This window comes from Scyliorhinus torazame, chromosome 13 (genome assembly GCF_047496885.1).
Source record: "Scyliorhinus torazame isolate Kashiwa2021f chromosome 13, sScyTor2.1, whole genome shotgun sequence".
Taxonomy (NCBI): domain Eukaryota; kingdom Metazoa; phylum Chordata; class Chondrichthyes; order Carcharhiniformes; family Scyliorhinidae; genus Scyliorhinus; species Scyliorhinus torazame.
This window is the reverse complement of record NC_092719.1, coordinates 53,157,408-53,172,740: the sequence shown is the minus strand read 5'-3', so window position 1 is coordinate 53,172,740 and position 15,333 is coordinate 53,157,408. Positions and strand designations below refer to the sequence as shown.

The 15,333-nt window shown below is 46.7% G+C and overlaps 1 protein-coding gene across 3 annotated transcripts in view; it reads right to left on the bottom strand.

Annotated features, from left to right (window-relative positions):
- Positions 1-3,632: 3,632 nt before the first annotated feature.
- ferry3 (FERRY endosomal RAB5 effector complex subunit 3) overlaps positions 3,633-15,333 on the bottom strand; it is a 56,994-nt gene continuing 45,293 nt past the window's right edge. For all 3 annotated transcript variants that reach the window (XM_072471502.1, XM_072471504.1, XM_072471503.1), the window contains one exon: positions 3,633-4,299. In XM_072471502.1, coding sequence (XP_072327603.1) covers positions 4,207-4,299 — 93 coding nt within the window. In that variant the 3' untranslated portion in view covers positions 3,633-4,206. The remainder of the gene's footprint in view (positions 4,300-15,333) is intronic.

Here is a 15,333-nt window from a genome sequence, read left to right as displayed (position 1 = left end):
ACCTGCAAGTAATTTTGCCTACACTTCCGCAGTCTCTCACATATCCCCTCCTCCGACAGCAATCCTATGTCTAACCTCCATTGCGGGCGTTGGTAATCCTCCCCGCAGACCTGCAGGCCCACACAGTGTGGGGCATGGTCCGAAATAGTGATTGCCGAGTATTCCGTATTTGTTACCACCCCCACACAGTCCCTGCTCATGATAAAGAAATCGATCCTAGAGTACACGTTATGAACATGAGAGTAGAACGAATAACCCCTTCCCAGCGGCCGTCTGGCTCTCCATGGGTCTACTGCCCGCATTTGCTCCATGAACCCTTTCAGCTCCCTTGCCATCGCTGGGAGCCTACCCGTTCTGGGACATGACCGGTCCAGCCCCGAGTCAAGAACCGTATTAAAGTCCCCCCGCCCCCCCATCATCAACTTGCGTGAGTCTAGGTCTGGGATTTTCCCCAGCACTCTTTTAATAAGGTCAGCGTCGTCCCAGTTCGGATCATATATGTTCACCAGCACCACTCTCCTCCCCTCCAGCTTGCCCCTTACCATAAGGAATCTGCCCCCGCTACCCCCCTGGATTTAGAGTCGAAGCCCGAGTGAAAGACCTGGCTGATCCAGCTCTTCCTTAGCCTGATCTGGTCAGACACTTTCAAATGTGTCTCCTGCAGCATAATTACGTCCGACTTTAGAGCATGCAAGTGCGCGAACACACGTGCCCTTGTGACTGGCCCGTTTAGTCCTCTGACATTCCAGGTGATCAGCCTGGTTGGGGGGCACACCCCCCCCCCCCATGTCGGTCAGTCATAACCTTTCTTGGGCCCGCCCCTGGCCCATGTGCCGCGCCTCTCTTGGTTCGCAGTCTCCACCCCCGACCTCCTCTCCATTACCAACTTCAGACTCCTCCCACGTCAGCAGAATAACTTGCCCCATCCCCACCCCCTCGCAACATCTCCCGATAACCCCACCCCTGCCATTTACTGGCTGTATTCACAACCCCACCTGACTCCCTTGACTAGCCAATCTGCTAGCCTGATGACTCACCCCTCCGGCACCCACTTGTCTCACTCCCATTGTTTCCCCGACCTTATCTCCCCACTCATCAACACACCATCCCCCGATCCGACCCACTGGAGCAGTCTCACTAAAATTGAAAGATCAAACGAGATGGACACATCAAACAGCAACGTGAGGCTGCTCCAGGTGCAATACAGTTCCAGCTGTGTACACAGATAAGTGTTAACCCACGTCCCTTTCTGAGCATTAATAAAATAACAACGTATTAACACAGTACCTGTATATCACCCACCCAAAACAAACACAAAAACCGGAAACATAAAAACCCCTAACCAACATCTTTAATCACCATTGCCTACCGGCCACCTTTATGTTACAATGAAGGCTCCAGCACACCCAAAGAACATGACCAAAGTTTCCCAAGAAAAGCAAAAAAAGAGCATACGAGAGGGGGATCCCCCCCGCCCCCCCGCCGGTCACTCTCTCGTAATGGAATTAGACACGGGAGTTGCCATCTGCAGTCATAGGAATTCATCACGACATCAAGAACGTAGCCCACCTGGGCAAATTCATCCCATCAATTCCATATTTTTTGGACTCTCGCTCAGATGTTGCTTGATCTGCTGAGTACCTCCAGCATTTTCCATTTATATTTCAGATTCCCAGCATGCCACAGTATTTTTCCCTCACTTTAAAGAAGTGAACAGCTTGGAAAGGTGCTTCTAAATATTATTTTTCCCTCCTATAGAAAGTCCTCTGTAGCTTTAATTCTAAAGGGCTGATTATCAGAATGCTTCCTACCAGTGAATGGATAGAAAAGGCACAGATTTCTCAGCATGCATTCTTTGTGAGTGCGGCTCTGAGCTTAAAGCAGACAAGCGGAAAATTACCAAACGTACAATAAATTTTCCTTCAGTTGTATATTTCAGTGTCTTGTAATCGCCTCTTCTAATAGATTTAACATTGCACTATGGATCTAATGCCACATAATGTGTATGTACCACCAACAAAAGAATGAGTGCTAATAATGTCACAAGCAGGGAAAAGCAAAGAAAAATACTTACATTTATATACTGTCTCACCTGTATTTTGCATGTCCCAAAGTGCTTCCACAACTAATAAAATACATTTGAAATATAGCCACTCTTGTTTTATAAGGAAACGAGGGAACCTCTTTTCTTTAAAATACATTGAGACAAGTAAACAGATAATCTATTTTAGTGGGGTTGGTTGAGAGATAATGGTGTTGCGGGTAGAACTATCTGCTCTTCTTCAGTTAGTGCCACGGGATCTTTATATCTTTCAGAAAGAGCAGCCAGGACCATGATTTAGTGGCTCATCCAATCATAGAATCCCTACAGTGCAGAAGGAGACCATTCGGCCCGTTGAGTACTGCACTTGTTCCTGTAAAAGAAGTAACCAACTTGCACACAGTAGCCACTGTTTTAAACAAAATATTTGCAATGTATAGAGGGTCGATGTGCACTTTGTTTTTAATTGGTCAAAAGTAAGTTGATTGCATAATTATTTTGAATGATAAACAAAAGCTGCAGCTGAGAAACGCGAAGACTCTTCAAAACCATAGGATGTTTCTTACCAGTCTCTCAAAAACTTAATTCTAACAAATAATTTTCGCTGCTGAAAGCCAAAAGGCTTGTTTTGGTAATTTCTTGTACGGTGTCTGTGGTAGAATTTCTATCACCATGATTGAAGTAATGCGGACGAATGGTGAACTTCACGTGAAGCAATAGACACACAACAGCAATAGACACATATTCGCTACATTGTCAGAAATGTGGAATTCACCAATATCACGTGTTTTTAAAGCAATATGTCAACTTCTTCAAATATGTAACAGTGCGTTATTCTGCATTAAATAACACTGGAAATAACTACCGACTCTGGATCCTAACTTAGCATTATTTTAAAATGTTTTCATTTCTAATTCTCCACACTGATATGCAGGGGCACATAAATTTTACCTTTCTCTACACCACAAATGTGTAGAGAATAATGAATAACAGATTGGGCGATGCAAGAAATATTTCCCTGTGAGCTGAATGAATGAGCAAAAATGCTACAAATTGTGCGCGCTGCCTTTCAAGCATAACTTCCCAGTTATAACTTAATTATTGTTGAAGTGATACGTGTGCAGTGGGTTGAATCACTAACTGTACCCATGTGAACCATCTATCCCCGAAGTAGTGATCTTCAAAAATCCCATAAATCAGGCATTACGGTTTAAATTCATAGGGTCAGGCCAGGCTAGGGAACCACAACAGCAGTTGAAATGTGTAACTCAATAGAAATAAACTCCTCATGATATGTACACTTATTTTCTGTTTTTATTACTAGACTTTAACACTACTGTAGCATGCATATGTCTCTACAACATATTCACCTTTTTGCACTTTTGAATGACTGGTTTAAAAAAATAGTTAGGCTGAATGTCTTTTTGCTGAAAATGTTGTACACAGAGCGAGATGGTCTAACGCTGCCATAACTTTAGCTAACGAAGGATGTGTGGGAAAATAGTTCTAGTTCTATAAATACAGATGTGTACACAAATATGAAAATTATCAGCGCATAACGGAGGTTATCTAAACAAGAAACGGACAGTAATCAGTTTCACAAATTTAATTATTCTCCGACTTGCGGCATCAGTTCAAACAGGTACAAGTGACTAGTGCACAGCAATTGGAATTATTTTCACATTTTCTCAGTACAATATATACATTATAGTCTGGAAATCTTTGAGGACATATGTGACTGTTCGAACGTTGAATGCATTTACATCAAATCCATCTCTGCTATTTTACTGGAGGAGTTAACCCATTTAAAATAAACAGGCCACCCGTCGCCTTGGCTGAAATTATGGTTGGAGGAGTTTGATACAAATTTGCTTACAATAACATTGCTCAGTAATTACAAGGCTTATAAAAAGGAGACTTTAATTATTACAACGCGAATCACAGTAACAGTACAAATAGTACAGAGCCTATGATGTAAAGTTCAACTTAAAACACAACAATTTAAGTGTTTGAGATTCTACTGAAGTGAGCAAAAGAGGATCATTCTCTTGCTCCATGGGAAACATCACACGCTTTGGATGTTTAAAAAAATATACCATCCAAAGGGCACAGAAAAGTGACCCGTCAGCATACCTCACTCGATGATCACTGGATATTTGTGTTGTTTATCGTCGAGAGGTCAAGGTCAGGGTAGACGACACTCTAAAAATTTGAGGTAGCATGTTGCTCAACTGGTAGAACATTTCCTCTGAAATACTCTGGTAACAAAAAATTGTATTATTTAAATTGAGTGGTATAAAGCACACATTTACAGCATACTCAGGCAGTGGTTATACTGCAATATGGCTGCGAGACAAGTAGTTGCAGAGTGTGAAGGGCAGTCAGCAAAATCTTTCCTATAACTCCTGGCTGTAATTTTCAGTCTGCCTGCCAGAAATAAGTTTTGCATTGCCTGATTACACAAGTGCAGATGCTGCTCCTGATTGGTTGGCATCTGCACTTGTGTTACTAACTTGGACAGGAATGCATGCTTTGCCAAAGTCTGCTGGAGGTTCAATTCACCAGAGCATTTTTTTCAAATCTGGTTTGATACTTTACTGGAATTATACTGCACAAGGCGACAAATTCAAAGCAATTGTGACACCTTCCTTGGGGAAGTGTAGTAAACTGGTCCATCAGGAAATCAAATTGATAATTCAATCTCTCCCCCGACCTTATAAAGCAGGCTTTACAGAGGGTGAAAAAGGGGGGAAATTTATACAGACTGCATAGCTGATTGCTGGACATATGTTTCCCGGGGCGTTTATTCACTGCAACCTGTTTTGATACATGTTTGTAATAAAATACATTAAAAAAAATAAAGAAAGAAATAAAGCAGGCTTTACAGCTTTACAAACCCAACTCTCATTTCTCTTTTACATGCTGCCCCAAGGCAACAACGTGCAAAAGCACAGCATCAAATTTTATATGCACGCCAATGGCACCAACGTCTACCTCACCACTACCTCTCTTGACCTTTCCATTGCATTGGATTTGTCACATTGCATTTTCTGAACATCCATTGGCAACCTTGCTATTTTATTTAACTCCAAGCCGAGCTTATGAGCCCGTTTTCTCTACATCACCAAAGTTATTTATTTTTGCCTCTGAAATATCGCCCATCTAACTTCTGGTGGCACCATGGAGTGGTCGCACATTTGGCAGCTCCCGCTCGAGGAGGTATTTTCGGTCCTTTTCCCCAGTTCCCGGGAGGAGCAGCTTACCTCGTTGGTGGCCGAGTGGCATGGTGCGGGAGACCCAGAAACGGGTTAAGGAGAAGGTGGAGGATTTGGAGAACCACTCCCAAAGGCAAAATTTGAGAATTATAGGGTTGCCAGAGGCAATCGAGGGAGTGGACACAGGCTCTTATGTAGCAAAATGCTGGAGATGCTGTTGGGGAAGGGGGCTTTTGATAGGTCCCTTGAGGTTGATTGGGCACATAGGGCGCTGTTGAGGAAACTGCAGGTGAACAAGCCTCCGAGGGCGATGATGGTGAGGTTACTTCGATTCCTGGATAAAGACTTGATCTTGAGGTGGGCCAGGCAGATGGGGAGATGTACCTCGGAGGGTAACGAGCTCCAGGTATACCAGGACTTGGGTGCAGAACTGGCCAAGGGGAGAGCGGGATTCAACCGAGTCAAAACTGCCCTCTTTAAGAAGGGGGTGAAGTTCGGGATGCTGTACCTGGTCCGTCGCTGGGTGACCCAATGGTCGTGAGTATTATTTTGGAGCACAGGAGGAGGCAACGGAATTTGTGAGAGATGATGGACTGGCAGGAAGAGGAGGACATTGAACTTTGGAGGAGGTGTGAAGGGATGTTGGTTTTCTCTGCCCCCCTTTTTCTTATTTTTGATATGCATTGTTTCTTTTGGGGGATGGTCAGAGGCGAACCTCTTTTCGCTCAGGGGTCGTTTTTCTTTCTTGTGGGGTCTTTGGTGGTGGGATTTTGGAGGATCGAGCTGGGTTAGTGCACCTTTTATCTTATTGTTATGGTTGTTTGCGCCATGGAAGTGCGCAAGCCGGGGGGGGGGGCAGGATGTTTGGCGCCGTGGGCGGGGGCTGCCTGGCTAGCTGGGTGAGCTAGTTCACAGGAACACTGTGAGGGGTGAGCAGGTGGTTAGAGTGTTAGTGGGGATTGGGATTGTTGTTTTGCTTGCGGGGTGCCCCCTGACCAGGCTGATCACATGGAATGTGAGAGGGCTGAATGGGCCAGTCAAACGGTCCACGTGTTTGCGCACTTGAGGAGCTCAAAGGCGGATGTGGCATTTTTACAGGGAACGCACTTGAAGATCGGAGATCAAACTAGGCTAAGGAAAGGGTGGGTAGGCCAGGTCTTCCTCAGAATTAGATATGAAGATGTGTGGGGTGGCGGCACTGATACATAAGTGGGTAGCATTTGAGGTGGGGAATATAATAGCAGATTCGGGGGGGGGGGGGAAAGAGGTTCATGATGGTGAGTGGAAAATTGGAAGGGATGCCAGTGGTCTTGGTGAAGGTTTATGCCCAAATTGGGATGACATTGAATTCACGAGGCAGAAGATCCCGGACCTGGACTCGCACAGATTGATAATGGGGGTAAATTTTAATACGGTTATAGAGCTGAGATTGGGCCGATTGAGTCCGCGGTTGGGGAGGGTATCGGTGGTGGCGAGGGAGCTAAAGGGGTTTATGGAGCACATGGTGGGAGTGGACCTGTGGAAGTTTGGGAGGCTGAGTGTGAAGCAATTTTCGTATTTCTCCCATGTGCACAGATTGGGCAGCACGGTAGCATTGTGGTTAGCACAATTGATTCACAGCTCCAGGGTCCCAGGTTCGATTCCCGGCTTGGGTCACTGTCTGTGCGGAGTCTGCACATTCTCCCCGTGTGTGCGTGGGTTTCCTCCGTGTGCTCAGGTTTCCTCCCACAGTCCAAAGATGTGCAGGTTAGGTGAATTGGCCATGCTAAATTGCCCTTCGTGTCCAAAAATTGCCCTTAGTGTTGGGTGAAGTTACTGGGTTATGGGGATGGGGTGGAGGTGTGGACCTTGGGTAGGGTGCTCTTTCCAAGAGCCGGTGCAGACTCGATGGGCCGAATGGCCTCCTTCCGCACTGTAAATTCTATCACTTTGTGGTGGATAAGACTGCTGGCGGGGGTGGTCGGCTCGGAGTATTCGGCAATTGTGGTTTCAGACCACGCGCCACATTGGGTGGACTTGCAAGTGGACTGGTGTGGGGGGGGGGGCAGCATCCGCAGTGGAGATTAGATGTGGGGTTGTTAGCGGATGAGGTGGTGTGTGAGCGGGTGAGAGCCGCTATTCGGGGGTATATGGAGCTGAATGTGACGGGTGAGGTTTCAGCCACCACACAATGGAAGGCACTTAAGGCAGTGGTCAGGGGGGAATTTATATAGATACGGGCACATAGGGATAAGACGGAGCTGCCAGAGATGGCTGGGCTGGCGGATGAGATCCTGCACGTTGATAAGAGGTATTCAGAGTCTGGGTTGTTGAAAGAGCAGCAGAAACTCCAGATGGAGTTCGGGCTGGTGTCTACGGGTAAGGCAGTGGGGCAGTTGCGGAGAGTCAGGGGGCAGGCAGTCTAGGAGTATGGGGAGAAGGTGAGCAGGATGTTGGCTCATACACGGAGGAAGCAGGAGGCGGTGAGGGGGATCAGAAAGGTGAAGGATAGGGGGGGAAAAGTGGTCTTAGACCCAGTGGGGATGAATGGGGTTTTCGAGGACTTTTAAGGACATATATGAATCGGAGACTCTGGCGGGGGTTAGGGAGCACCCATTGGACTGGTGGAGGTGATGGAGAATATGGGGGCGATGCAGGCAGGGAAGGTCCAGGACCAGATGGCTTCCCGGTAGAATTCTATAAAACGTTTATGGGAAACCTGGGGTCCCTGCTGGTAAGGACATTTAATGAGGTGACGGAGAAGGGGGAGCTCCCCCCTCATGTTATCGCAGGCCACGAGATCCTTAATTTTGAAGAAGGATAAGGACCCAGAGCAGTGTGGGTCCTACCGTCCGATATCACTGCTGAATGTAGACGGCAAGTTGCTGGCAAAGATCCTGGCCTTGCGGATTGAGGACTGCGTGCTGTGGGTGATAGGGGAAGACCAGGCGGGGTTTGTAAAGAGGAAGGTATCCGGCGGCTAACAGGCGTTTATTGAACGTTATAATGATGTCGTCGGAGGGACGGAATGTGGAGGTGGCATTCGCTTTGGACGCGGAGAAAGCCTTTGATTGGGTAGAATTGGAATATTTGTGAGAGGTACTGGGGCAGTTTGGGTTTGGGCCGGGGTTTGTGGATAGGGTCCGGTTTTTGTATCGGGCGGCGGCAGCGAGTGTTAGGACGAACTGGGCGAGTTTGGGGTAATTCAGGCTGCATCATGGGATGAGGCAGGGATGCCCACTCTCCCCGTTGCTCTTCGTCTTGGCGATAGAGCCATGGCAATGGCACTTAGACTGTCATGGGGTTGGCAGGAGATCGTGCGGGGGCGACGGGGGGGGTGGTGGTAGCACATGGTTTCGCTATATGCGGACAATCTGCTGTTTTACATATCAGACCTATTGGAAGGTATTGGACATTTTGGAGGAATTCGGTTGGTTTTCTGGTTTAAGTTAAACATGGGGAAGTGTGAGGTCTTCCCGATCCAGGCGAGGGGACAGGAGAGGAGGTTGGGTGAGCTGCCGTTGAAGGTGGATGGAGCCGATTTAGATATCTGGGCATCCAGGTGTGCGGGGATGGGCGCAGCTACATAAATTGAATTTGGTACAGTTGGTGGAGCAGATGAAGAAGGTGCTGTTGGAGCATTGGGGGGGGGGGGGGGGGGGGTGGTGCTGGCCTTGCCAAGTATGATGAACTACTACTGGGAAACAAATACAGCCATGGTCAGGAAGTGTCCACATGTTTTGGGCCTGTCCGAAACTGGAGGGGTTCTGGCGTGGGTTCGCTGACATTATGCCTGAGGTGCTGAGGGTGAAGGTTGTCCCGAGTCCAGAAGTGGCGATTTTTGGAGTCAAGAGGGCGAGAGAGGCCGACGTTTTAGCCTTTGCCTCCCTGGTAGACGGAGATGGATCTTGTTGGAATGGAGAGATTTGGGGCCGCCAAAACCGGAGGTGGGGGTGAGAGACCTTGCAGAATTCCTTAGGTTGGAAAAAAAAATCAAGTTTGCCTTGAGAGGGACTGTGGAGGGGGTTGTCCGGAGATGGAAACCGTTTATTGATTTCTTCCAGGATAGTTAAGAAGTTAGCAGACTTTGGGCTTTAAACAAAAAAGGAGACAGAGTGGGTGGAGGGTAATGGCAGGGAGGGTGGGGCGGTGCAGTAGCGTTTTGATCCAGTCACAACAAAGGAACGGCAACATAGTTCCAAGTCAGTATGGTATGTGCCTTTGAGGGAAACTTGCAGGTGGTAGTGTTCGCATGCATCTGTTGCCCTGGTCCTTCTAGTTGGTAAAAGGTGCCGTTGAAGGGGCCTCAGTTAGTTGTTGTAGTGCATCTTGTATATGGTACACATTACTGCTACTGTGCGTTGGGGTGGAGGGAGTGAATGTTTAAGGAGGAGGTCTGTATTCTGTGCATATTAGGGTTTGCCCCGTAGTCTTTATTTGACGTGATGCACCTTATCTCAGCCATCTCTATTGGATTAGAAAGAAACCCTCAAGTGGTAAACATGACTGGTTTGAAGAACAAACATGCACTCGTTTGCTGATTCCATTAATTATTTTTGAAATCACATCTAAAACCCTGCCCTTCTGTTGGGATCTGACTAAATTCTAAATTATGACATAATGGTGTGCAACATACTGGTAATTGATCCATTTTCCCTCTCCTTCCCCTTTCCTGCTACAACATCTACCCCTGCCCCCAGACCATCACCATCATCAGATTAGGTTGCTGGCCCCTTCCCAGGATCTGTCAGCTATCTCTAGCTGGCACGAGAGTGAGGTAACTCTGAAAGCTGCTCTGAAAATGGTAACTCTATGTTTACCATTCTACAAGGTTACATTTCACTAAAACATATGGACTCGCACAGCTCAAAGTTACTGGCAATTTTAGCATGTATCTGATCCAACTTGTATCTTTGTGACAGTTACGAGGCTTGATTGAAAAATTTCAAATATGTATTTTAAGGAATCTTGCATTATGAAATCCTGTGAATAGGGAAGGGAAATAAACCACTGCGTGTGGAAAACCTCAAATGTAAGATTACAGTATCTTTACTGTTGCCAACAGCAAAATTACAAAAGTTAACTTCAAAATGTTCCATTGATCTCCTAAAGTCCTTCCCAGTATAGCTTTGATTGTTACAATCCTGAAAATAAACTGTAAACTAGCCAAGAGACAAAATATTGCAGGTGCTGGAAATCTGAAAACAAGAATGGAAAATATGGAAATACTCAGTAGGTCAGGATGCATTCCGTGGAAAACAAGTCAGTCAGTTAACATTTCAGATTTGAAGAGTATGTCCATCTTCTTTTGTTTCATAATCTATCTAAACCAGATACGTTAATGCTTGTAATTAAAATCAAATTTCCCCTCGGAACAGTAGGAGGATGAGGAGATAGAGAATTTTTTCCCCCAATAATAGGATATGTAAATGCACATATAGAATTATTTTAAATCTGCAAAAAGAGAAATGGCAAACTGTTGAGTTGCCAATTGATAGGTGTAAGAAGTGATGTTAAAGATATCAAGGTTGAATGGTCACTTAAAATCTTTTTTAGACTGGGTCACAAACTTTGTATATCAAAAACCTAAAATATTCTGTAAGCAAAATTAAGTTCACAAAGTTATTAATTAACCAAAGTTACATTTTTTCTTGTCAAAAAGGCAGAAAACCTTTAGCTATGTAAAAACGATGAACTGCAGTATACCATCCAAGTATTTTTCTCAGAGGAAATAACATGTAACCAGACACACCATTAAAATATTATCCCGAGGAAGTCCAAAGGCAATGGCAGGAATTCTTAAGGGAGGAGGAAGGTGGTTTCTCATGCCCAAGCCAAAAAGAGTACAGCAGTGGAATCTAATACAAGTATCCAGGTTAAATATCTAGACATGAAGAACTTAGGTTCTTTATGTTCAATATCTCAGTGGCTCTTGTTAGCTTGACTTCATACCCCAATCTTTCTATAGTTCGCTTTGAGGAGCAAACAGGGGTGAAGTTTAACCCTAGTTTACAGAAATTATATAAATAATCACTTTAGCCCAAAGTTTTACAAAGCTGTTCAAGGACTGCATGCCTTAGGCAAACTGGCGCCAGAGATAGAACCCGCACCCCGGACCCAGCACCCACCATTTCCACTGCTGGGGTGGGGTAACAGGGGGATGAGACATTTTTCACACAACCATGGTTCAGAGGCAGCTGTATGTTTAAAGCGCAGCTGTCTTCACAAAGTAATACTTTTGGCCACCCTGGTTACGTATACCATTGGGATCTCATTGGGTGAGATATCCCAGTGGGATTATTACGAGTTGACATGAATGTGTGTAAAAAGTGGATAAGGTCTGTGAAGTTGTCAAGTCATTTAAATAGCTTGCCTGTTAACTTTTTTGGGGGAAAAAACACAGCTAGCCTGTAGTTAAAGAAAATGGGTGCTTGCAATTCCCCTAAATGGTGTTGACATAAGCCAGAGAGCTATTCTTGTACTATAGTTTCTGCTTGACTACTTCCACAACCTTCCATTATTAAAGTGGATGGCCTGTAAATTCAATTTGATTAACAGTTCTAGGTGGTCATAAATATATAGCTGTCTTTGATGAATACAAATGTTAGTTTATATAAGAGATTAAGGACTTGAAAGAAACTATTGCTTTTTTAAAATAAAGGACTAGATACATTGAGCGCGCTTTTATCAGCGAGTGTGTTTATTTTAATATAGTGAAGACTGCAATAGATACTTAGATTGTTTTATTTAGACTCAGTATAGCTTCCGAGGTCTGCTCATGGTGGATAGTGAATGGGTTGGCGTAGGGGCAATGGGGAGTGTGTAGAGGGGCTCAGGTTGGCATGGATGTGTGAGGGGTCTTGGGGAGTTGATTGGGATGTGAAGTAGCATGAGTTGGAAAGGATGGGACATGAGGAGTGTGTTGGGTATGAGCGATGAGGGTTAGAGGGCTATTTTTTGTTTTATTGTTTTCATTACAACTGGTACAAAGTCACTGAGCACTAAATTTGGCCTTTTAAACAGCCTGCCTTGGCACCTGGCAGACCCTGTGGCTGCCTCCACAGGGTTTCTGAGGCAGCAGGCCCGACTGCAATTAGCGTCACCCCAGAAAAAAAGAATCAGGCCATTTGGGCACTTTCTCCCAAGTCAGGTTTGCAGGATCTGGAAATTTCATGACCCTGTACCCAACTTGAGAGTGGAAATTCAGCCCTTTGTACCTCAGTTTATTTCAAGTTTCTGTTCAGGGACAGCTGTGACCCATAAAGGAAGGAGTCACTGTTGGCTCCAGTACTGGGAAATGAAATGAGTCAAGTGGAGAATGTCAGTCAAGAAGCATCTCAGCAATTGTGATCATTGGTATTGTTGGTTTATATTAGTTATGGAACAGGACAAAGAGCAATCTAGACTAAAGAATACTCAACTGGAGGAGGGCTAATTTCCACAAATTGAGAGACCTGGCTTGGGCAACTTGGAGTCAAAGACTGGCAGACAGAAATGTAACACACTGCAATGTATGGCTTTGATGAGGAGACATGCCTGGTACATGCCTGAAAGGGGGAAAAGGAGGCAACCAAGCCGATGAGCGAGTCTGGGAGCAGGGTGAAGCAGGTTAAAGAGGTATAGGACAGATGTCAGCTTGGCAATACAAAGAAGAATCAGGCTGGATATACAAAGAAACATACTGCACAGGAACAGGGGGCGAAATTCTCCCCCAACGGCGCGATGTCCGTCGACTGGCGCCAAAAACGGCGCCAATCAGACGGGCATCGCGCCGACCCAAAGGTGCGGAATGCTCCGCATCTTTGGGGGCCGAGCCCCAACATTGAGGGGCTAGGCCGACGCCGGAGGGATTTCCGCCCCGCCAGCTGGCGGAAATGGCGTTTGTTGCCCCGCCAGCTGGCACGGAAACGCGACGCATGCGCGGGAGCGTCAGCGGCCGCCGACAGTTTCCCGCGCATGCGCAGTGGGGAGAGTAGTTTCCCGCGCATGCGCAGTGGGGAGAGTCTCTTCCGCCTCCGCCATGGTGGAGGCCGTGGCGGAGGCGGAAGGGAAAGAGTGCCCGCACGGCACAGGCCCGCCCGCGGATCGGTGGGCCCCGATCGCGGGCCAGGCCACCGTGGGGGCACTCCCCGGGGTCAGATCGCCCCGCGCCCCCCCCAGGACCCCGGAGCCCGCCCACACCACCTGGTCCCGCCGGTAAATACCAGCTTTGATTTACGCTGGCGGGACAGACAATTTCTGGACGGGACTTCGGCCCATCCGAGCCGGAGAATTGAGCGGGGGTCCCGCCAACCGGTGCGGCCCGATTCCCGCCCCCGCCCAATCTCCGGTACCGGAGACTTCGGCGGGGGCGGGATTCACGGCGGCCAACAGCCATTCTCCGACCCGGCGGGGGGTCGGAGAATGACGCCCAGGATCTTTGCCCCTCCAAACCTGCACCGACCATGCTGCCCACCTGACCGAAAACCTTCTACACTTCTGGGGTCTGTATCCCTCTATTCCCATCCTATTCATGTATTTGTCAAGACACCCCTTAAACGTCACTATCATAGCTGCTTCCACCACCTCCTCCGGTAGCAAGTTCCAGGCACCTACTACCCTCTGTGTAAATATCTTCCCTCGCACATCTCCTCTAAACTTTGCCCCTCGCACCATAACCAATGTCCCCTAGTAATTGACTCTTCCACCCTGGGAAAAAGCTTCTGACTATCCACTCTGTTCATGCCCCTCATAATTTTGCAGGCTTCTTTCTGGTTGCCTCTCAACCACCGTCGTTTCAGTGAGAACAAACCAAATGTATAGATTTCATAGAATTTACAGTGCAGAAGGAGGCCATTCGGCCCATCGAGTCTGCACCAGCTCTTGGAAAGAGCACCCTACCCAAGGTCCACACCTCCACCCTAGCCCCATACATAACCCAGTAACCCCATCCAACACGAAGGGCAATTTTGGACACTAAGGGCAATTTATCATGGCCAATCCACCTAATCTGCACATCTTTGGACTGTGGGAGGAAACCGGAGCACCTGGAGGAAACCCACGCACACGCGGGGAGGATGTGCAGACTCCGCACAGACAGTGACCCAAGCCGGAATCGAACCTGCGACCCTGGAGCTATGAAGCAATTGTGCTATCCACAATACTACTGTGCTGCCCAACCTCTCCTCATAGCTAATGTCCTCCATACCAGACAACATCCTGATAAACCTCTTCTGTACCCTCTCCAAAGCCTCCACATCCTTCTGGTAGTGTGGCGACCAGAATTGAACACTATATTCCAAGTGTGGCCTAACTAAGGTTCTATACAGCTGCAGCATGTCCTGCCAATTTTTATAGTCAATGCCCTGGCCGATGAAGGCAAGCATACCACTTGCCTTCTTGACTACCTTCGCCACCTACGTGGCCACTTTCAGTGACCTGTGGACCTGTACACTCAGATCCCTCTGTTGCCAATACTCCTAAGGGATCTGCCATTTACTGTATAATTCCCACCCATATTAGACCTTCCACAATGCATTACCTCACATTTCTCTGGATTAAACTCCGTCATCTCTCCGCCCAAGTCTCCAACCGATCTATATCCTGCTGTATCCTCTGACTGTCCTCACCGCTATCTGCAATTCCACCAACTTTTGGGTGATCCAGAAACCTACTAATCAGACCAGTTACATTTCCCTTCAAATCATTTATATATATTACAAACAGCAAAGGTCCCAGCACTGATCTCTGCACACTATATAAAAAGGACAGAAGAAAAGTACATAAGGAAAGAGAATAAATCAACAGCTGACAGAAAGGAAATACAAAGATCTCCTATAGGGATATTCACAGTAAATGGCTTCACAGAGGATCAATTACAGGCCAGCCAGTTTTTCGATGTTGTTGGTGGGAAAGCTTTTAGACATAATAATCCAGGAGAAAATTAACAGCTTCTTGGACAAGCATGGACTGACTAAAAGAGAGCCAGTATTCATTTGTTAGAGGCAAATCATATTTGAGCAAATTAATTGTGTGCGTGAGGACATTGCATTGTATGTGTATATGTAATCAAAAAGTGTTTGAGAAAGTCCCAAGTTCCAAGGGGCTTGTTAGTCCCTC